At 50.9% G+C, this 21,663-nt stretch overlaps 2 protein-coding genes across 21 annotated transcripts in view; one reads left to right on the top strand and one right to left on the bottom strand.

Moving 5' to 3' along the window:
- Positions 1 to 187: 187 nt before the first annotated feature.
- On the bottom strand, positions 188 to 15,816 carry NOXA1 (NADPH oxidase activator 1). 5 transcript variants are annotated; one of them, XM_063409441.1, is made up of 15 exons: positions 15,506 to 15,806; positions 13,646 to 13,728; positions 12,224 to 12,332; positions 9,905 to 10,039; positions 8,742 to 8,849; positions 7,981 to 8,040; positions 7,391 to 7,428; positions 6,547 to 6,688; positions 5,054 to 5,107; positions 4,325 to 4,394; positions 4,130 to 4,188; positions 2,802 to 2,971; positions 1,678 to 1,783; positions 1,468 to 1,591; positions 188 to 1,252 (listed from the first exon to the last, which is right to left on the bottom strand). In XM_063409441.1, the coding sequence occupies exons 1-15, from the start codon at positions 15,677 to 15,679 to the stop codon at positions 1,155 to 1,157; spliced, it is 1,530 nt and encodes a 509-aa protein (XP_063265511.1). In that variant the 5' UTR covers positions 15,680 to 15,806; the 3' UTR covers positions 188 to 1,154. The 5 variants fall into 5 exon arrangements, with proteins under 5 accessions (XP_063265511.1, XP_063265510.1, XP_063265514.1 ...); XM_063409440.1 differs by having other exon boundaries at positions 4,325 to 4,397; positions 15,506 to 15,804; XM_063409444.1 differs by lacking the exon at positions 1,468 to 1,591 and having other exon boundaries at positions 4,325 to 4,397; positions 15,506 to 15,810.
- A 129-nt stretch (positions 15,817 to 15,945) lies between these two features.
- Positions 15,946 to 21,663, top strand: part of EXD3 (exonuclease 3'-5' domain containing 3) — a 258,853-nt gene continuing 253,135 nt past the window's right edge. For 12 of the 16 annotated variants that reach the window (XM_063409439.1, XM_063409435.1, XM_063409432.1 and 9 more), the window contains exon 1: positions 15,946 to 16,398. The gene's annotated coding sequence lies outside the window, so the exon portion shown is untranslated. Of the gene's footprint in view, positions 16,399 to 16,432; positions 16,791 to 21,049; positions 21,146 to 21,663 lie in introns of those variants that run through there. The other 4 variants (XM_063409425.1, XM_063409427.1, XM_063409428.1 and 1 more) reach the window with 3 other exon arrangements.

Genomic DNA, 21,663 nt, shown 5'->3' with positions numbered 1-21,663 from the left:
GCAACTGGCAATGGAGAGCCATGAGGGGCACCTAACTCTGAGCAGAGGGATGACATCATCTGTATCGTGCCCTGAGCAAGATGTGCAATATTTTTGTAGTATGTGACAGAATCTCTTCCCAAAGACACTGTCAGCTGTCTTTAAAAATACTTACTGGCATATCTCAGCAGAAAAACACAAGTGGAAGTTGATTTAAGACTTGCCAGCTCTGGCGCAGGGTTTATTTTATATTCAAGTTACATAGCCAAGTTTTGTCAAGACATCAAATCCAGAACAGGTTCCAGCTCCAGGCACTTGAGTGTTTTATTTAGATCAGCAGAGCCCAGCCCAGCTGCAGGAACTGGACAGGGCTTTCAGTCCTTGCAGCACTGCACTTCCCAGCCAGCCTTTTCCCCAGGGCCTCCAGTGCTCTCCCACAGCCCAGAGCTGCTCTGAGCAGTGGGGATTTCCACAACTGCCTCTTCTCTGTGCTCCAAGGTCTCACCTTGGCCTTAGGGCTTAAGTAAAGTGCCCAAGGCATCTGGCTAAGGAATGGTCAGGTCCATAGGCTATTTGCTATGGAAGACAGCGGTCCTAACTCATGATGTTATCCCATTAATCCCACTGCAAATTGGTTCCAAAAGCCTTTTGAAAGAGCAGTATCTCTGGCTGGTGGAGATAAAGTTATATGACTTGAGAGCCTGGGGAACAGGGCTCTAGTCTATTCTATTCTGGGGAATAGGCCCCTTGCTCCCAGCCAGCCACCCTTGGCTTCAGGAGTGAGGTTCAGCCTTCCCAGCCTCAACATGAGCAGCAAGGGAGAGGGGATGAAGACTTCCAGGGAAACCTCTTCCCAGCCAGGGGAACCTCTTCCTACCTAGCAGCCTGAGCTGCCATATGGACAATTCCCACAGCCAAACCCTGGAGTCCTCTCCCCGCTCTCTGCTCTGCACAGACACATCTTCGGCAGTGTAAGCCGAGGTAAAAATGCCAGGTCAGGGAACAGGCTACAGGAAATGCCATCACTGCTGGAACTGACCCCATGGATCTGAGTGGGAGATATCCTCTGTCCAGGTACAGCAGAGCTCCTAGCTGTGCTGGCTGGGGCCCAAATGAGCTGGGACCAGTGTCTGCCACCCTGGGGGTGCAGTCAGGCAGGCAAAGGCTCCTGTTTGCTATAGGAAGGCAGCACCACAGCTGGTCTGGGTGGCAAAGCATTTGGGGAAGATGCCAGTCTTGCCATTGCAGTGTCCTTCCAGCCAGTCCTCATTCACTGGAAAACACAAAGGAGCAGGAATGAGCCCTGGCCCATATGAGTGGGGCTAGTGAGAGTTTTCATGGCTGGAATTTAACTCTGGGCACAACCCAGTGCAAGCCTGTAACTCCTGAGTATGAACCTGAGACAGCACTGGAGAGCCCACATTTCCCCCAGTGCCTTCCCACAGCACACTCCAAAAGCCTGGCCCAGCAGGAGGACTGGAGAGCTACCTTCAGAGAGAATATCCAGCACATCTCCCTTGCTGAACTCCAGGTCCCCTGGTCCCTGTGCCAGGTAAGAGTGCTGAGCCAGCATCTGGTAGAGAACAGGTCTGCCTGAGTGGGAGTCTGAGTCCTGCAGGAAAAAGCCAGCATGGAGGTTGCAAAGCAAAGAAGAGACTGGAGCCCAGCCCAGCAGAGATGTTGTCCCAGCCCACATACCTGGCAGCAGAGTGTCAGCCTGCCATCCGTCAGCTGCTGCCACATCTTCCCCAGGTCCTCCTGTCCTGACACTGTCCCTAGCTCTGTGCCATCCAGGAGCCTGTAGCTGCAAGGGTTCATTAATGCTGAGCAAATCATCTCCTTTAAAGCCAAACTTGGAGGTAAGCCCAGCCCTCCGCCACCCTCAGTCTTCACAGTGCCCTTTGCAGGCCAGCTCTGAGCTTGTCCCCTTGCACAGTGACATGGGGCCACTCCACATACTCAGCGGGCAGAAATGGCACTGTGTGGCGTGACGCTGTCACCTCCTCACATGAACTTGAGGGAAGGATCCTAAACTCTCCTGATGCCACTGTGTGTCCCAAGGAGTGTCACAATCAGGGAGATCTCACCCCAGGATCTTCTGCATGAATCCCAGACTGCTCTGCATTGATCCTTGTTACTGCAAAGGCCGAGCCGAGTGGGACAAAACCCAATCTGTGGCAGCTGCACAGAGTTTTTCCTTCTGTTCTCCCTTTTTCTTGATGAGGGTACAGTTTCCTAGGAAAAATCCTTTAGGCTTCCAAGGCCCATAGAATCACAGAGTCATAGAATGGTTTAGCTTGGAAGGGCCTTAAAGATAATTTAGTTTCAACCCCCTGCCATGGGCAGAGAATTTTTCACTACACTTAGGTTGCTCCAAGCTCCATCCTATCTGGCCTTGAACAGTTCCTGGGATGAGGAATCCACAATCTCTGTGGGCAACCTGTGCCAGGGCCTCACCACTCTTATATTAAAGGATTTCTTCCTAATATCCCATCCAACCCTGCCCTCTGTCAGTTCGAAGCCATTCTCCCTTGTGCTGTCACTCCACACCTTTGTCATAAGTCCCTCTTCAGCCCTCCCTGGGCCCTTTATGTACTGGGAGGGGATTACAAGAGGGACAGCATGTGCTTCCCCTCGGGGATCACACTGCTGTCCAACCCAAAGGCCACAGTGAGGTTTGCCTTCTAGGCAGACTGTGCTCACGTCTTTGCTGGATCCGAGGTTTGGGGCCCAGATACACGTTCCCAGGAGCCCAGAGGCAGTTGGATGCCTGTGTCCTGAGGGGAATGGCTGCTGCCCCACCACAGCCCACAGCCCCGTACCTGAGCGTGCCCCGCTGTGCCTGCTGAGCCAGCCTGTCCCGCAGCAGGGCCCGCAGGGCTGGCAGGGCCGGGGCCTCGCCTGCCCGCAGCACCAGCGAGCATTCACAGCGCAGCCGCAGCACCGCCGGCCTGGCCGCGCCCGCCGGGGCCTCCCCGCACCTCGGGGGGATCTGTGGGGAGACAGCATCAGTCAGAGTGCACAATCAGAGTACCCTGAGCTGGGAGGGACGCACCAGGATCACCCAGCCCATCCCCTGTCCCTGCACAGACCCCCCACCAACCCCACTCTGGGCATCCCTGGCAGCGCTGTCCAAAGGCTCCTGGAGCTGTGGCAGCCTCGGGGCCGTGCCCATTCCCTGGGGAGCCTGGGCAGTGCCAGCACCCTCTGGGGGAAGAACCCAGACTGACTATGAAGTTCATGGACTAAGAAGAACCACGACTGACTCTAACAGACACAACTGACAATATCTGCTCTCATACCAAGAGAGGTGACACAGATACAATCCCTCACCTCTGTCCTGCCATGTCACAGTAGAACATCATCAAAATGCAGACCTGAATTTCAAAGAGGGAATGCTGGATTCAAAGCCTGGGATCAAATGTTCCTCCCGTGACCAAGGAATTCTGGTTTTGATTCTGACTTTACAGGTACCTCCTAAACCCAAAATTGTATGCGCAGGGCCCCAATTCCTCCAGCCAGCTGAAGAGGAGCAGCCACATTCCTCTGTTGTGTTGCCTTCTGGCTGAACCACACATTTTCACTTGGGATAATGAAAAAAATTACCCCAAAAGCCCTAAAAAGAGGGGTGGCAGAGCTGACCTGCATCTGAGGGACAGAGGTGGTGTCCTGAGAGGGCCACAGGAGTCATTCCAGGGCCATCACATGCAGGGACTGCCAATGGCATGGAAGTGCCTCAGAGGACATTAACCAACAGGGCAAATTCGAATGAACTGTGCTATCCAGACTGATAGGAACAGAAAATAGGACACAGGAAAAGGGGGGAAGAAACAGCAGGGTGTCCAGAGGCAACTGCCTCTTGCAAAGTGGGCTATAAAACATGGCACAAGAACTCTGATGCATTTGGTGCTCCTGTTGCCTCGGAGGGTAGCTACAGGTCAACCTTGGGCTGTCTCACAAAGTGGGATGGTCACAAACTGGGAGGAAAGACCACATTGGAGCCTCTCTTTAGAATGGAAAAGTGGTCAGAGGAAGGAGGTTTTTTCCCAGTGATTTGGGAGACGCTTAAGAATTTTGGGCAAGAATCTTGCACTTTCCCCAGCCCTGGTTTCCTGAGGCTGTACCAGCTTCAGTCTGTAGAACACCTCACCTTGGAGTCCATGTGGGCACTGGCATCATTGGCAGAGGCATTTTCTTCCCCAGGAGGATCTGCAGAACAGCACAAAGGCAGGGGAACAGCCCTGTAGTCAGCAGAGACTGCAGTGGGGCCATCACCTCCTCACATCCCCAAAAGAGTGGGGTTTGGGCACAGCTTCACCCACTGAGGTCCCTGCCCAGGGATTACCTGGCTTCTGCTTCACATGGAGGCGGCTGGGAGGCACCTGGGCAGGAGGAAGGGGAATCCCAGTGCTGATCTTCTGCAACAGAACAGCATCAGAAAGGAGAGGGCAGAAAGCACAGGTGCCTGGACAAGGCTGGTGTGTGACAGGCTGCAGCCAGCCACAGATTTGAGGGTGTAACCCAGGGAGAGCCCCAGGGTGAGCTGCTCATTGAATAGCTGGATGAGGTGGAGCACTCAGGCTCTTGTGGGCAGAGGTTTTGGGACACTTCCCTGTGCTGAGGGCTCTCCCCACTTGGGCTGGTTCACAGTGACACATCCATGGTGCAAACATCCATGTGTGTACCAGGGATTCATTTGGAGATGGAAAAATGACAACTAAAAAAATCATAGCAACATCAAAATAACCATGTGCTTGAAAACTCCCTCACAGGAAACAGGGGGCTGAGCTGCACCCTTGCACACAGGGTTCAGATGGAAAATGATTGGGATAATATGTAGCTATGCCTGTGGTGAAGATGGGAGATGAAATTCTCCTGAGTCAGAGATTTTTCCTGCTCCTCATTCTTCTGTTGTTCCCATTCAAGAGCACTTGGTCTTCAGCAATAGTCTCAGTGTTTCATACTCTATGTTTCTCTTACAGAGTTGCCCTATCCTGTGATAAACTTACAGATAAACGTCCCAAATGTATGCCTTGGTCCCTCCCTCCCCCTGGTTGCAAGGTTGCCAGCTCACCCATTTATCCATCCTTGAGGCAGGCTCCAGGAGAGAGCTCGGGATGTGCAGCTTCTGCAGAGGAACACAGAGCAGAGCAGGGTGAGAGAGGAGCCCAGCCACCCCAGCACTGCCTGTCACCCTATGGCCACACGAACGTGCCTGGGGGGCCAAGGTCACCCCCAGCCACCCAAGTGCCCAGCGCTCACAAACCGCTGGGCCAGTTCCAATGATCCTTCTGCAGCTTTGCCTGCTGGGAGCAGAGCTGGAGCTGGAGTGGCTGCAGTGGAACAGGCTAAACACCCAACAAATCCCCTGCTCCCAAGACAGATGCTGAGGCAAAGCAGCAAGGATGCCCAGGGATACCAATCTAGCAGCATTTCTGTGTCTTCTGACAATCACTGCTGCCCATTTCAACCGAGCATTGCAATTTTTTGCTTATAGTGCTTTCTTTTCTGTTGAGAGTCTATTTTTATTTTTTCTATGTTGATCTTCACCTGGCACTTCACTGCGCAGTCAACCAGCATATCCAAATATTTGTGTAACCATTCCTGTTAGCTCCAGATGCTTCAGGCTCTCCCCCTACTCCTATATCACTTAGGAATGTGATAAATGCTTGTGTAATGGAGGATTTGTTGTGGGGGCATCCTTTCTTTTTAAAAATGAAAGGAAGAAAAACCTGTTCATTTATACCAACTTTTAATTCTGTATTTTTACCAGTCCTCAGAGCACTGCCTCTCTTGCTCAAACACCTCACTGGTTTATAGTGGTTTTATGAAGAATCTTGTCACTTTTTTGAAAGATAGGCAGGTAATACACTCACTGAACCTAATCCAGGTATACAATGGCTCTTTCAAAAACTAAAGTAGAGAGGTGAGAAATGGCCTCTGCCAACAAAAGATTTCCCATGTTGTGTTTATCTGTTTCTATTCAGTCTGTTTACACTACAGCTCTATGGCCTGTAGGAAGATGTCAGATTTTCTGGGCTCTCAGTCCTTAGGACTTCTCTAGAGCCCTTCATAAAACCTGCCTGTATAGCTGAAACCCTCCCCAAACCTTCCCACAGTTCATTGAACAGAGGCACTACAGACCAGGTAAGGACCAGCCCATCTCCTCAGCTCCATTTGAATTCTCAGGGGATAAATCCTGCTCTAAAGGGTAGTCCTTGGTGAGGTGTCTGGCATACAACTCCACAATAGGATCCCCGTACGGTAGAGAGCCCAAAAGCCACCCTTGTGGATCTACAGAGGTGAATGGCAGAGGCCGGTGAGAGCCCAGTGTCAGGAAATCTGAGGGGTGTGGAAAGGACCTCCTGAAGAGCGTGCTCAGGAGGCTGGGGCCAAACCCTGCCCACGGGTCCCTCACCTGCCCACAAAACTGTGTCCTTTCCCTCCCACAGGGCCCTGTCCCTCACCTGCCCATGGGGCTGTGTCCTTCACCTGCCCACAAACCTGTGTCCCTTCCCTGCCCACGGGGCCGTGTCCCTCACCTGCCCACGGGGCCGTGTCCCTCACCTGCCCGTCGTGGATGGCCGTGGCCCAGCCATCTGCTGCTCTGCTCAGCACGAACACCAGGCTCCCGGCCGCCACCTCGGGCCCCGCCGGCTCCTCGGGGCGGTACCGGGACACCACTCGGTGGTAGCCGGACTCGGCATCCCTGCAGGCAGAGGAGAGCGCTGCAGCAGCCTGAGGTGTGGGTGCTGATGGCTCTGCACCACAGAGCACCCACCACACTGCCCCAACCCCAAATGGCGCGGACTGTAAGGTGTGGGTGTTGGGAAATTGTGATTTCTAGTGCTGCTCTTTGGTCCAACTGGGAATAAGTGGGGCTTGGAAAACACTGATTTGCCTAATGCAGCTGAATTTTCATTGTACTGATAAACACTGTCAAGATCAAAACAATTATTCAACACCCTGAAGAACTGCTGGTGCAATATGACCAAAACTAATTACTTCCTTGGAGTTTGAACATGATTTTGGCTCAGGACAATAGGGCTTGTGAACATTTAGAATTGTTCTGGGAATTAAGATGGGAAAGCTGAGCATCCTCTGCCACAGACCTGGGCAGGCCCCACAGCCTCTGTCTGCTTCCATTCCCCAGGCATGCCACGATCCATGCCTGTCTCCCAGGACTACTGAATCAAGTCCTGCAAACTGCCCAGAGGCTCTTGCAGAGATGCCAGGGACCTGCAGTGTCCTTTGCAGCCACAGAAGCCTTTGTGTGTTTGTCATTCACTCCACCGCTGGTGAGAAGTGGGTGTGGATTCCTCAGACTCTTCACACAAGGATGCAGGAGAACAAAAGACTTTCTGAACAGTGGTGAGAAAAGGCCAAGACTAAGGTGGGACTGAACACTCACCGCAGAGCATCGGCACTGGGTTCATAAAAGCCATGTTTCTGTGGGAGAAACAACAGGATCTGTTTGTAACAGTGCCTCCTACAGCAGCACTGCCACCTTACCTCCTGACTGTGCTATTTCGTCTTTACTCTTGACCTCATTTGTCATTCCACACCACCCAGAAAATGTCTGCTGCTCCACACCTTACCAGGATGTACCTTCTCGTTCTTCACCTCCCTCTTTATCTCACCAGGAAGCAACACAATCTCTTCCCTTTCCTCTGGGTCCAGGGAACTCCCAGCAGTGTGAGGCAGCTGTGCTCACACTGACACATTTACTAAAGTGATGAGCAGAGACAGGCTAAGCACAGCAAAAAGCACTGCTATTTTGACATGGTGAAGAATCAAAAACGCATCTTTAAAAGGCTGGAGATTCCCATCACTAAGATTCCCTTACAGCCAGTGCTGAGCCTGGCTCTGAACATCCCCATGGATCCAGGCTGGTATTATACTGGTTTTACCAGGAGTCCACTCTTCCCCTGATGGTTTGGATCTGATTCTTGGAGCTCCACAACAGCTCCATTCCTCCTTTCACAGCCCTGTCCTGCATACCTGAGGCCTGAGGGGCTCGAAGCCAATGTACTCATCGTTGGGAATGATGGATGAGATCACCTGTCAGAGAACAAAGCAATGAGTGAATCTAGGCTAGATGAAGAGACCCCCAAACTTCATCCAAGAGTATCTGCTCGGACCCATCTCCTTCTGGCATCCCAAAGTCAGGCAAAATGTGGAGCTGTGCACACAGTGGGAGAGGCAGAGCTGGATTCCCAAGATAGATTCAACCATTTGAGTCCCAGTTTTTTAGTCTTTCCAAGGTTTCTTTAAAAGTATGTGAATTTATTACTTTCTCTTTCCTTTATTTGTTTTGGAGCTCTCTGTTCTGACTGCACTGGTCACAGAAGGGGTCAAAAACATTCTCTGCTGCCTTGTATTAAGGGATGTGACAAAGCATTTACCCCCAAGTGCCCACCTGTGCCCCTGAGAATGCAGGACTGAGCAGCAGCATGCTGGGACAACATGCCCCCCTTAAAACATCATTGTCAGCAAAAGGGTAACCACAGGTTCCCAGAGTACCTGCTCAGCCATTTCAGACTTTAAAGTGACCAAGACTGGGAAGGTATTTAAGTGCCAAAGTGCATCCTTTGGTAGAAGGGGTGGTAATTCTAAAAAATGTTGGCTTCTGTGACCCGACTGCCTGGACTAGCTGCAAGCTCTGCCCATCCTGCTCTGGGTCCCCTCTCTGCTCTCTGGAGATGGCAGAGGCAAGATTTTTTTTCTGCTGCTGCTAATCGTGAAAATTACGTGCCTGTTACCTTGGGTTTACCCAGGAAATCTTTTGAATCCAGCTGCTCAACTTCCTTCTTCCGTGGTCTGAAAAGTTCCCCAAGGGGAACCAGCATGGGCTCTAAAAACAGGTGGTCCTGGGGCAGGGAAAGCAGGTAAAGGAAAAGCCATCAATTCACATTGAATGAAACATCAGAGCACTGAAAAGCAAATACAGCTTAGGTATGCAAGAGCAGCTCCAGGAAAACACTGGGGGCAAAAATTTCGGCTGTGAACTCGACAAAGGCCACTCAGGCTCCACAAAAGCATGAGCAAACTGAGAGCTCAGGAGCCCCTCCCCAGTGTGGAGGCAAGGACTGACACTGCTGGCATGGGGTGGGTGGGAAAGGGGGCAGTGCAAGAAGGTTTATCAAACAAATATTCCAAACGGCTTTTCTGTTTGACTTCAAATGTTTTCTGTTAGCCATTGAGTAGTGTGCTAATAGCAAATATAAATAATACACTGGAAAAACATAAATGTGATGCCAGAAGAGATGATCACATTAAAAACAAAGTATAATTTTCTTATAAAGTATGAAGGTAGCAAACTAATGAATCCCCCAGGAAGAGTAAATCAGAGATCTGCAAATGTTTCCAGATCATAAGGGAGTCTAACAGGAAACTTTTACTTAGAAACAGCCCTAGAAACACTTTCACACCCTATTTAAGCTCTAGGAGTGATTGACATTAATATCTGACCTGCCACCAGTTGTTTCTGTGGCCAAAGGGACTCAGAAAAAGCCAGCCAGTGCCACGAAAAGGGAGACTCTCCAAAGCTGCACTTGTAGGGGTTCTGCACTTGAGACATTGCACAAGGCAACTGGTTTTGCAGGACAAGTACAAATGGAACTGAGCTCCTGAATATGAGGGGCCAGGAAGCCGCGTCCCTAGCCTCAGAGGTCATCCCCAAATTCTCCACTATGGTGTTTCTGGGCAGTGAAGCACCTGGGGGTGATGGAGTTCCTTGATCACCTGAAGCACTGGTTTGGCAGAGCATCATGTGCAAATGGCTTAGACTGTGCTAGCAGGTGGCCAAGCAGGTGGGTGGATGGCAGGAATATGCAGGTGTCAGGAACATTCAGACAACTTTTAGCACACATTCCTGAGCTGAAGCCCAATGCACACATCCAGGAACTCACAGAGGTGGCCTTACCTTCACTCGCTCAAGGGCCAGCTCCAGGATTGCTGTTCTTCTTTCAGGTCTCCACACAACAGCCTTCTCTAGGGTGACTCTGGCCTCCTGCCACTGCTGCAGGTGACACTGCACTGCTGCAGTGCTGTACAGCACCTGGAGTGGGCACAGGGAAGGGACTCAGAGGGCCAGGACCAAGGGATACACAACATATCCTCCTGAACTCAGCCAAGAAACAGGGACAGGCACTAAAACACCAAATATTCAGCAACAGGAGAGGCATTCTGAGCAGCACAGCTCGTAAAATTTCAGAATCAGAAAGGAAAAATAAAAGCTTAGGTGTGCTGGAGCTGCTGGTCAAGGTGAGGAGAGACATGGGGATGGCAGGTGAAGACTCTGGTACCACACTGTTTAAATCTGATCCTTCCTGCATCCAAAAAGCCAGGAAGCTTTTCTTGTGTTTCTTTCTGCATGAAACTAGGTAATGATTTTTGTAATCCTGACTCCCTGTCACTGCAAAATAACTTAACTGAAACTATTTCATGTTGTGGGCTGTGAATGTGCAAATTGTCAGCTGTAGCTTGTCACCCTTCAGCAGCATGTCAGTCTGTTCCTGGGGAAGTGCAGGCTGTGGGAGTGTTGCAGACGGGGTGTTAGAGAGCTGTGGTCTATATTGAGAGTGGGAGAGCTCTCCCTGTCACTGGCCAGCACTTGGTGTGTGGGAAAGCTGCTGGGCCACAGGCAGAGCATTGTCAGACAGCTCCTTATCTCCTGTGACAGGGTTATCAGCTGGGAATTGAGGTGTACCTGGCTGCACACCCTGCTCAGGACAAGGCTGGAGCTCATTGGATGCTTTTCCTTTACTCCTTAATCATGGCAGTAGGAGACTGTTAGGGAGTGTGGGGAATGACAACCATGAACATGTACAGGAAAGCAGGGATGGGCCCTCTTGGGAGGCAAGGCAGCAGTTCTCATCCAGTCAGAAGTGTTACAACCTTGCAAGAGGCAAATATTTCTGGGTTTTCAAGCCATGCATGTATCTCACAAGAAGATCAGCTGAAGCACGTGAGAGGCTATGCATGGGGAAAGCTGATGGCACAGTTCTGCTGGAGGATGATGTTCGTATATTTTGAAAAATGAGCTCCAGGTAAGAATGAGATACAACTGAATCAGGATGCTGATCCCAAGTCTGGAGGGCCAGCATGGTGCCAGCACATGTCCTGGTGATGACTGGAGTGAGGGGTCATGTGTTCACACCAGGAAAGGCCCCAGCCTCGGGACACTCCTGAGCCCTACCCCTTTCCCAGGGAACTGCTCACTTCCAAGAGAAGGCAGCGCTGTGGCACTGAAGCTGTTAAAGCCAGGGAGGCTTGGGTAATACCATGGATGCCAAGGATAGCTTCCTCCTGCCAGGTATAAGGTGCATGAAAATTGCCTGAGATGCTTGACTGGAGTTACACAATGACTCCTCACTCTCACGGAAGTAAGGAGTTATATCCTCTTTCCTGTATCTGCTTTTCAATCTGTGTGTGTGGACTCAAGAGAAAACAAAATGAACCCTTCCAGTGAAGGACAGTTTCTAGGAATCCTTTACATATGACCAAATACGACAAAAATTTACAATCAGTTCAGCCTTTGAGCTTCCTTGAACAGGATTGGCAGGTTTGCTCTGTGTGAGAGTAAGAGGTGCAGGATGAAGCATTACAAACACAGCCTGAGCACAGGGTTTAAGTTCAGGCTTATTACAGAGGAAATATTAAGATCAGCTGCTGCAGCTGGAAAGAGGCTTTCATGCACCTGAATTTCCTGGAGTCTGCATTATGCATCAGCTCTGTACTCATCTGTCAATGTTTCAATCTCTTTCAGCTCTCAGATCTGACAAGTTCGCTAAATTTACGTGTTTTTACATGCATGCAAGTGTAAATATTACACAGAATCCCAGACTAGTTTGGGTTGGAAAGGACCTTAAAGCTCCTCCCCTCCCACAGGCAGGGACACCTTCTATAAACCAGGTTGCTCCATCCAACCTGGCCTTGGACACTTCCAGGGATGGGGCAGCCATCCCTTTGTTTAAATATAGAAAAGAAAAAAATACCTCAATACACAAATTCTGTGCACCTGTTCGGAACAATTTTACTTTTCAAACTGCATCATTTGCTAAACTTTCCAGAGATTATGTTAGTTTACAACTTTTATGTTACTTTTAAAAAAAGTGCAAGCAGAATATTTTTACTGTTCTAATGTACTTTCTTGAAAAAGTCTTGGGTCACTCATGCCTGCTTCTGGCACTCCCAACAGTGGGGAAGGATTGCTGAGCCAGGCAATCTTACTGGCTCTTACCTCCCAGGCATAGAGGATGTGCCTCAGCCCCAGCTGCTTGTAATCGATGAAGGGATTTTGTCTTAGGTGACTGAAGGCCATGTGATAGTCAGAGAGAGCTTCTTCATACCTGCAACACAGAGGTGACACAAGACTGAGTCTAATGAAGCTGGAGACTGTTTAAGAAGCTTAAAAATCACACTAGCAAACAACATGTATTCTGCTCTGCAGCCTGTGCAAAGAGAGCTGCATCAGAGATGTATCATCTCTGTAAAGAACAAAGATAACCCACTGCTGGGAGCTCCCTGCCTGTCCCAGCACATGCCTTGGGAGGATTGAGGGCTGGAAACCAGGCTGTTGGGAACCAGGGAGAGCACACACATGGCCAGTGTCAGAACTGAGAAACTCAAAATTTAGAACCTCAACATGTAGAAATTTAGAGAACCTCTAAGGATAAGGAAGGAATTAGTCTGAATTTACACCAGCTATGCAACTGAAATCCATGCAGGTGCCCACTGAGGCTGCAGGTGATGATAAAAGGGCCCAGGAAGGGCTGTGCAGTGGGCACCCGAGGTGTCCAGGTGGGTGTAGGTGAGTGGGAGCAGCTTCTGATGAAGGAAGGAGCCCTTGGGTGCTGGAGGCCATCAGCTCTTTGGGCAGGAGGCAGCTGCCAGCTCTGCTGCCCCTTCAGTGGGTGTGCTTGGAGCACATTTGCTTCTGCTGGTGGTGGGGTAGCTCCAGAGAGCCCAGCCTGGGGCTCCACCAGCCCCAAGCACAACCCCTCCTCTAGAGAAGCCAGACTTGCTCACTTTAACTCCCTCCCATAAATAAAGACAGGCATTTTGTGGAGATTAAGATCTGGAAAATATGGGGAAAACAACAGGTAAGAAAATAACTGAGCTCAAAGGTAAGACAAGATCTGTAAAATACTTCACCCAGCTCCCTGAAGAGGATGTCACTGTGATTTAACTGTGGAAACAATGAGTAATCAATCCCATGACACTTCTGGAGCAATCTCAATATTTTATCAATGAGACTGAGATCAGGCCCTCGAAGTCTGCTGGCAGGAGAGTGTGCAGGCTGAATTTTTAGGAAGGTCAGTCTCTTGTGAAGGCACACCAAGCAGCACAGTTATATGGTTTTAATTGCACAAGGAAAATCTGGTAACATAACATTATGGCAGCCTTGCATCCAGGAGTCTCTGTGTGTAGGGGACAGCAATGTCATGTGTCAGCCATCTCTGGGGCCCCAGAGTTGTGCAGCTCTTATCAGAGATAAGACTTGCTGACCTGTGACAGGGTTTCCAAGGCTAAAGCAGACCCTGTGAACCCTGTAAGGTTGCTGGAAGAAGTGAATTTTGGAATCAAAGAATCATTTAGGTTAGGAATAAAGCAGGACTTAAAGGAGAGAACAAAGACTGCACTGGCTGTGCATCTCACTCACATTTCCAGCTGCAGGTGGACAAACCCTCTCTGGAAGTAGCCCACAGCCAGGGAATTGTCCTTCTCAATGGTTTTATCAAATGCCTGAGGAGAAAAACACAGGCACATCCCAGGGATCAGCTGGGATCTGTCCTGTCAGTGCCTGGGCACACACACCCAGCAAGCCACGTCCCAGCTGCCCTCACAGAGGCAATCCCTGGGCTCCTGTCCAGCTCCAAGGGGCTGGACACAGCTCCCAGTCATCTTTTGGGTCTTGGCTCTGTGTGAGCTGAGCTTCAGGCTTTTACCCCTCCTTGCTATAATGGACTGGACTTAAATGAGCTGCATTTGCCATCCGGCTACTTAAAATGGGAAAACTGTAGCCTGAAGTAGAGTTGGCCAGCACAGTGGGAGCAGCAGGACTGGCCAGGCTGGGGAAGGCTGAGGTGATGAAAGGGTGAGAGGGAGGAAGCTGCAGGGCTTCCTACAATGGCCTCTAAGTCAGTAACTCTGCTTCAGTGCCCCAGCTAAATACAGGCAGTGCTTGCAAAGCTGGCAGCAGCTCGTGGTTCAGCATGCTGGGAGAGCCAAGAGCCCTCCTGAGGCAGCAGCAGGGGTGTGCTCCTTCCCACTGCAGACACCTTGTGGGGATAACAACTGCTGAAAGCCCAGCTGTCCCTGACCCTGCCTGAACAGGAACAGCATTGCTGGTGAAAATGAGTCTCCGTGACACACCGTGCTGGAATGTCTGCACCACTGGGCCATAAATGAAACAACAACAACCAACCGTTGATCCACACGCAAGCAGAGCTGAGCTTCTTCCCAGTCACTGATCTTGACTGGGGCTCAGAAATCTCTCCTGAGCTGTCTCCCTCATCTCCATGGCACCACTGCCATGTGCTCACTGTCCCAAACAGCCACTGACTGCCCTGCCCAGGGCTCCACAGTGTTGCCCCCAGCCCCTCCAGCACAGCCTCAGCTCTTCCTTATCCTGTTTGAGGAAAGGTTTATCTGCATGGATGGATGGATGGATGGATGGATGGATGGATGGATATGCAGATATGCCAGGTGCTGTCACAGAAAGGCTTTTCCTCAGGGCACATCCTGTCCCATCCTCTCCCTTCCCAAGGGCTGTGGTTTTGCAGCACAGCAGCTTTGTTCTGGCAGTCTCCACTGCCAAGCAACATAATTGTACTTTCAAAATACACCCATCTCATGTCTAAACCCATGCCTATGGAATGGCTATTGGACAATCATTTTCCTGGTTTGATTTAAAGCTATAATAGATTTTAAATTTATTGTGCATGTCCAGTGGGTTGAGGTCTTCACTTGGAATCAGGCAGACTGAGAGGATTGGTTTTCACATAATAATGAACTAAGTTCACCTAGAGGACACGATTTTAACTGATTTAGCTTAGACAAAACTTAAAGTACATTGCCGGATACAGTTTCTAGTATCTAATTTAAATACTCTGTCTCTATTATCTTGATTCCAAATGATTCTGCCCACTGATCTGGATTTTCATAGTATTTAGAGAACCATGAAATCACAGAATCATTAAGGTAGGAAAAGGCCTCAATGACCGAGTCCAACAGTTAACCCAGCATCACGGAGTTCACCACTGAACCCTGTCCTCAAAGGCCACATCTGCCTTTTTAACTTCAACCTTTTTCACTTTTCTACGATTCACTCTGCTAAACCTTTTCCTCAAACCATTCACCCTTCAACATCCCTGCTCGTATTCCCGCTGGACACGCAGGACACGAAACGCTGGATTTCAAATCTCGTTTCAGCATCATTCCCTCCGAGACCGACCCGGGGGAACCAAGCCGCCCACCCCCGGGATCGCCCCGTTTCCCCGGTGCTCTCCGGCCCGCTCACCCTCAGCGCCGCCTCGGGCCGCCCAGCCAGCAGCTGCACGCAGCCCACGTTGAAGCAGATCCTGGCCGGAGGCTCCGCGATGCCGCCGAAGGTGTCCAGGGCAGCGTCCCAGTGCCCGCGGTCCGCCGCCCGCACGGCCTCGTGCCAGCGCCGCACCAGCTCCCGGTACGCCATGGCCGGGCTGCGGGGCTGCGGACACCGGGAACGGGGCCGGAACGGGGCCGGAACGGAACCCCACCGCGGCCGCACCTGCGCCCCACCTGCGGGGGCGGGGAAGCGCGGCCACCTCTGCCCGCTGCGCTCCTCCCCTGGGCGGCGGGACGAGACACTGAGCCCACGAGAGCCGTGGGACATGGACCAGGAAGGGGGTCCACGGGGCCCAGAATGGGACATGGACCTGGGAGGGGCGGGAGGGGGACACGGACCCGGCAGGGGACACGGACCCGGCGGGACAGACCGGTAAGGGCGGCGGGCACACCTGAGCGGGCACTGTGGGGATGCTCCTCGCTCAGGGAACCAGCGGCACCTGACCAGCCGCCAGAAGCGAGCGCACGCTACCGCAGCCAAAATACCGTTTCGGGAGAGTCTTTGAATAAAATATTGAATGTAAATGTAATGCAGTAGATAGTCTCACAGCCGTGCTAGTGCGAGTTAACTACAGTAAGTACGGTAGGCATAGATGGCGCCGTACTCTGGTAAGTACGGTAGAGCCCCCGCCCCTCCGGCTCTCGGACTGCCGCGGGCGACATCGCCCCCTGGCGGCGCTGCGCGTCGGTGTCCCGGAACAGGAGCTCGATGGGGGCGCGGCGCCGTGCGCGAGACGTTCCGGGGCCGCTGGGACGCGTGGCGCGGAGCGGCGGGGAAGGCTGGGAGCGGCGGACCGGCGGTGCCAGGTGAGTCCCGGGCGGGCCCGAGGGAGCGGGGCCGGCCCCGGCCCCGGCCCGTGCAGCCCGCACCGGGGCGGCCCCGGACCCCGACAGCAGCGGCGGGCGGGCGGCGCTGCTCCACACGATGCGGCTCCGCGGCTGGCGGGGCCGTGCCGTGCGGCGGAGCGGGCTGGGCCAGGCCAGGCTGAGGGGCTGGGCCAGGCTGAGGGGCTGGGCGAGGAGCCCGTGCGTAGGGGAGCGGGGCGGAGAGCAGGCTCGCAATTAGCGGCGCTTGCACCTTCAGCTCCGCGGGGCGGCGGGACGGAGTTACAGCGGTCACACGGGCTTGAGCGAATTAATTACAACTTCACAAACCAGAGAAATCCGCGGCAGTCCTGCGCCAGACAGCGGTGGAACCGGTGGGTTTTAGTTTGAAACAAACTGGTCGAGCTCCCTGCCACTGATTTGAAATGTTGCAGAGAATGGGAAAGAAGAGTCAGTGGAATTGGAAGTACTGCGAGAATTGTCCCCACATAGAAAGATAAAATGTGGTTTGGGAAAAGAAAGTTTGTTAACATGATGTCAGCAGCAGGAGTGGAATAAAATGAGCGGGTAAAATTTTGTGTATAATTAAATCCTGCAGGTGCAATGAATGTAGAGATTAAAGGCTAAACCACATGTGGTTGGAAAGGAGATGCAAGGGAGATCCCTCCACTGGTGTTCCTTCTTGGGAAGGATTTCAGCATATGTCTGAGTCAACTGATGAATGCTTAGAATCACGTACTTGTATTTTCCGAGGAACTGAAATCTAGTGAAACCTGACAAGTTAATTAAACAAGGTGGTGTTGCCATACAAAGTTTAAGAATGGCCTTAGGACAAACCGTGCCTCAGCTGTTAAGTGGAAGCCGTGGATGAGTGGGAGCCAGCTGCTTCCCACACCTTGGTTCGGTCCATGCCTGAGCCCAAAGCAGGTGTCTGACCGTTGTTGTTCGGGGTCCCTGCTGACACAGAGGGGTTGTGGCAAGGACAAGGTGCTGCTGTGGCCTGGCCTGGTGTGCCTGGCTGGGTGGTTCCACATGCCAGGAGGATCTTGATACCACAACAGCTTCTCACCACAGCCACTGGTGAGGGTGGAGGGGGACTGGTAGGACACAATTGCATTAGTGGCACAATCTGAACTGCACTGGTGGGGGAGGAGTTGACTGCTTGTCTGGTTTTGAGTTTTTAAAAGAAAATCAAGCTGTAGTGGCCATGTGTGTGCATGTGGTTAGAATGGGCTACCAGGGCATCTCTGGTTCCAGGAGCTCCCCAGTGAGATAGAAAAATACTGGGGAATTCAGGGCAGGCCACAGAAATGCTCTGCTTCTGGAAAACAACCCCTGAATAAGTTTAGTTTATTCAGGCACTTTCAAGAGAAAAGAGTTGAGGAGTGACTCAGGCACTCTGGAAATCCATGCCTGTGGGAAGTTTCCCACAGCTGGATCCTGTCAGCCTTTCCAAAGCGCACAGCGGGATCCGGTAACTGAGGCGAAGCTACACAAATTCTGTTAAATGTGACCCAGTTTCCCAGCAGTGGTGGAGGGTAATTACAGGAGGAGTTCGGGAAGAGGGGAAGGCCTGTCAGTGTTGGGAGCTCCTCAGCTGAAGGATCTCAACGCTGAAGGTGTGTTCAGAGCAGACTCCTGGGCAACCTCAGGGGCCAGGCCAGTTTGTGCCAGCTACGGGGCAGAAACAATCAAATTTTAACATTTGGAACAAAACCAGCAAAATGCATCTTCTGGAATGTAAATGTTCTATCAGAAGAGCTCTATCTGGAGTTCCTAAAGCAACAGTGCTGCCTGTAGAAATGCTGCTACTCACCTGCACAGAGTTGTGCTGGTGGCTGCAGTTCAGCAATGCAGAACACTCGTCTCTCTGTTGGGACAGTGGCAGTGCTGCTCACACAGAGCCCCCTAGGTCACCGTGGGGTGCACAGAGCACAGGCACTCACAGAAGCACTAAACTGAACACTTCAAATTGCCCCTTTCCACTGCAAACGGCAATTGGCACAGCTGGAACAAGTGCAACTTGTGGGATTCTCCAGAGGCAGTGTGGAGAGAGGCGAGGGGCAGCAGAGAGTGCTGCCTGTGGTGGGAGTTCTGAGCTCTGAGGTGGTGTAGAGGGATCCTCTCACAGAGGTGGATGCCAGTTCACAGAGGCTCAGTTAGACAACCAGAGCAACTGCTCCTGTGAATGAATAATTTACCCAAACGTGCATTAAATAACTTGCTGATGTGTGCAGTGATGTAACCTGGGAGGAGAGAGAATGACATAGGGCACCTCTGGGCCAATGACAGAGGCATTTTATTGGAATTAAGAGTGTTCTTCTGAACCAAGTTTTAGTAATATTATTGAATCTCTGTAATATGTCTTTAAATAAAAATATATTTTTTGTAGCTCTTTGAGTGCTCTGGCAGCCTCCTCATGCAGCTCCCTTGGTAACCAGGGGCACTGGAGGGAGGGCTGGTCACAGAGGAACTGAGGAACAGAAATACATGAACAGAAACAGGACGTGTGCCAAGGGCTGAACATCCTGCCGATTCACATGTGCATCTCTCATCTGAAAAAATGTTTGATAAATTGATACAGTGTTGGAAGAACTATGGCAAACGTCATTGATAAACATGTGAAAAAAATCTTGCAGAAAAAGAAAAGAAGGGGAGGTGTATATGTAGGATATTGGAAGTCTGGAAAGCTGTTTTTCCAGAGGAAAAAAGTCTTTGGCTCTTTTGGAATACATGTGGAGGCTCGGTGGTGTAATGTGACCAAATGGTATTAACTTGGGCCTGGCAGCTGAGAGCCTTGTCCAGATGTTTGAGGTCAGGAGCAGTGTGTCCTTTTTCCACCTGTGCTGACTGTGAACTCCCTGCGGGTACACCTGGGTCAAATCCTGCTTTGTGGGCTGCAGGTGAAAATCAGGCAATAAACCTGCTTGTGTCATTAACAGCTTTTTCAGTCTCAGCTTTACTACTAGACTGGGCAGTTGCTCCGGGCATAGCCCCTAGTGCTGGCTCTAAGCAGGAACAGACCTGTTTGAGGGTTGAGGCAATTGCTTCTTTCAAAGACATTTCTATAGCAGAAAAAAATTTCATGTGTTGCTAATTCTTACAGAATAATCCTCCTTGCAGTTTCTTCTGCAAGGAATAGGTGGAAATGCAGGTAAAGAAAGAAAGTGTTTTGGAATCTGATCAGACCAGGAGCAGTTAAAAACTCTCCAACTTCTGTCTGATCACCTGTAACACATGAGGGTTCTGTGCCTTCTCTGACCCTATCCCATGGACAAGGTTGTGTGTGTATTGCTTGTACTTGCCACACTGTGAATGTGAAAAAGGAATTTGCTAATGAAGAAAAAGTAGATATAAATAAGAAGAATGGAAGAATTAAGCAAAGGAAAAAAAGTCAAATTTCTGTTACGTAAACATTTGAACAGTAACAGCACAGAAACCAATTAGAAACTGTCATATCAGGAGTGTTTCCTATTGGTGTCCTGCTCAGGGGCTGCTGTTCCTGCGGGCCGTACCTGCCCCTGTTTGTCGTGGTAGCAACTGACATAAGAAATGCATCAAAACCTCCTTTTCCTGTTACAATGTGGCAGCCAAATTCTCTGCCCAGTGCATCAGTCCATCTCTGTGTCTGTTTAGGAGAGCAAAGCTGGAGGCTTGTCTGCACAGGTGAGCTCTGGCTCCTGTGCAGGTTGCTGAGCTGGGCATTGCTGTGATTCTTATCCCACATTACTGAGCCAGGGCAGGAGAGACTCCAGATCTACTCAGATTTAATGCATTTAAATAATTTCCTCTCTATTACATCTCCAGCTCTTCCAAGGGTATGGTCACATTTCATATTAAGTCTAAATGTGTGGCTGCTGACATTTTAGACTCTTTTGATTAATATAACACTTTTTTTTTCTCATTCTGTGGTTTGTGATACGCACACAATGTGATTTATTCTTGGCTGTTGCTCATCTTGCCTTACTAGCAGAGTACCTAACAAGGGGTTACCCTTACAGCTCTGCACACAACTGTGGTTCACTTACTCAGTTCAGTGATTAAGTTGCTCTTGCATTTTTCTACACTTTTTATTCTTTGCTGAATAGGATGTAAGTCTGGTTCAAAAGAGACTTCCTGAGCATTTTTGATTTTACACCAATTCACTGAACCTTGTTTGGGTTACATGTTCATGAAAGAAAAGTCTATTTCGAAACAGCCGGGACACTGTCTGCCCACTGCTGATCTTTGTAATGTCAAACTCTGCCTGAACCTCCTCAAGGAATGAGCTGTTTTGTCAGGAGGAGAGTTGGCTGGAATGTAGCAGTGCTGTGAGGAATGTTTGAACATGTGAGCGAGCACACTGGAGGGACTGCTTGGGAAACCCTGGCTCTCCCAAACTGCTCCACGTGCGTTCTTGGGTTATACAATTGCCTGTACAGTTTTAGAAAATATTCACTGGGGACTTGAATCTCCCAGTGTTAGAAGCTGAAAGGAAATGAGTTTGGCTGTTTGAGAAGGGCAGTGCATTTGGGCTGCACAGGCTCAAGCTGCAGTTTCAGCTAGAGGAGAGCAGGTTTTTGTTACCTGTGCCGCTGAGGGTGTCCTTGTCCGGGGCTGTTTGTGAGCAGTGATGACCACTGGCCCATTCCAGGCATGGAGTGGAACTTCCCTGGAGGTGTTGTGCTTGTTGAAGTGGATAACCTATGGTGGATCAAGGTGCTGGTTCCCTGCATGGTTCATCACATTGGTAAGGTGTTCTTAGTCTTTGGTGACCTAAATGGAATCATAGAATCCCCTGAGCTGGAAGAGACCAACAGGGCTCATCCAGCCCAGCCCCTGTCCCTGCACAGACCCCCCACCAACCCCACCCTGGGCATCCCTGGCAGCGCTGTCCAAAGGCTCCTGGAGCTGTGGCAGCCTCGGGGCCGTGCCCATTCCCTGGGGAGCCTGGGCAGTGCCAGCACCTCTGGGGGAAGAACCTTTCCCTGCTCTGCAGCCTGAGAACCTTTCCCTCTCTGCCCTGGCCCAGCTCCAGCCATTCCCTGGCTCCTGTCCCTGTCCCAGAGCAGAGATGGGATTTGTCCCTGCACTGCCCCCGGGGGGAACTGCAGATTTTTCTGAGGTCTCCCCTCATTGCATCTCATGATCTTAACATTACAGTAAAGATGCTTAGCAAGAAGTAAAGAAGTTGGCAAGTATGTGAGATGGGTTCAAGGAAAAATGTGATGCCTACCAATGTCTGTCTCCTAGCCTACATTAGCCAGG

The sequence above is a fragment of the Prinia subflava genome, chromosome 12 (genome assembly GCF_021018805.1).
Source record: "Prinia subflava isolate CZ2003 ecotype Zambia chromosome 12, Cam_Psub_1.2, whole genome shotgun sequence".
Classification (NCBI taxonomy): domain Eukaryota; kingdom Metazoa; phylum Chordata; class Aves; order Passeriformes; family Cisticolidae; genus Prinia; species Prinia subflava.
The sequence above is the reverse complement of the archived record's forward strand: the minus strand, read 5'-3'. Positions and strand labels throughout refer to the sequence as shown.

Coding starts and splice junctions, on each gene's coding strand:
- NOXA1 (XM_063409440.1), bottom strand. CDS start 15,679: ATGGCGTACCGGGAGCTGGTGCGGCGCTGGCACGAGGCCGTGCGGGCG. Junction 4,189..4,324: donor CCATGTGAAGCAGAAGCCAG/GTAATCCCTGGG, acceptor GCTGTTCTGCAG/ATCCTCCTGGGGAAGAAAAT. Junction 1,784..2,801: donor GCACAGCGGGGCACGCTCAG/GTACGGGGCTGT, acceptor GAACCCTTGCAG/CTACAGGCTCCTGGATGGCA.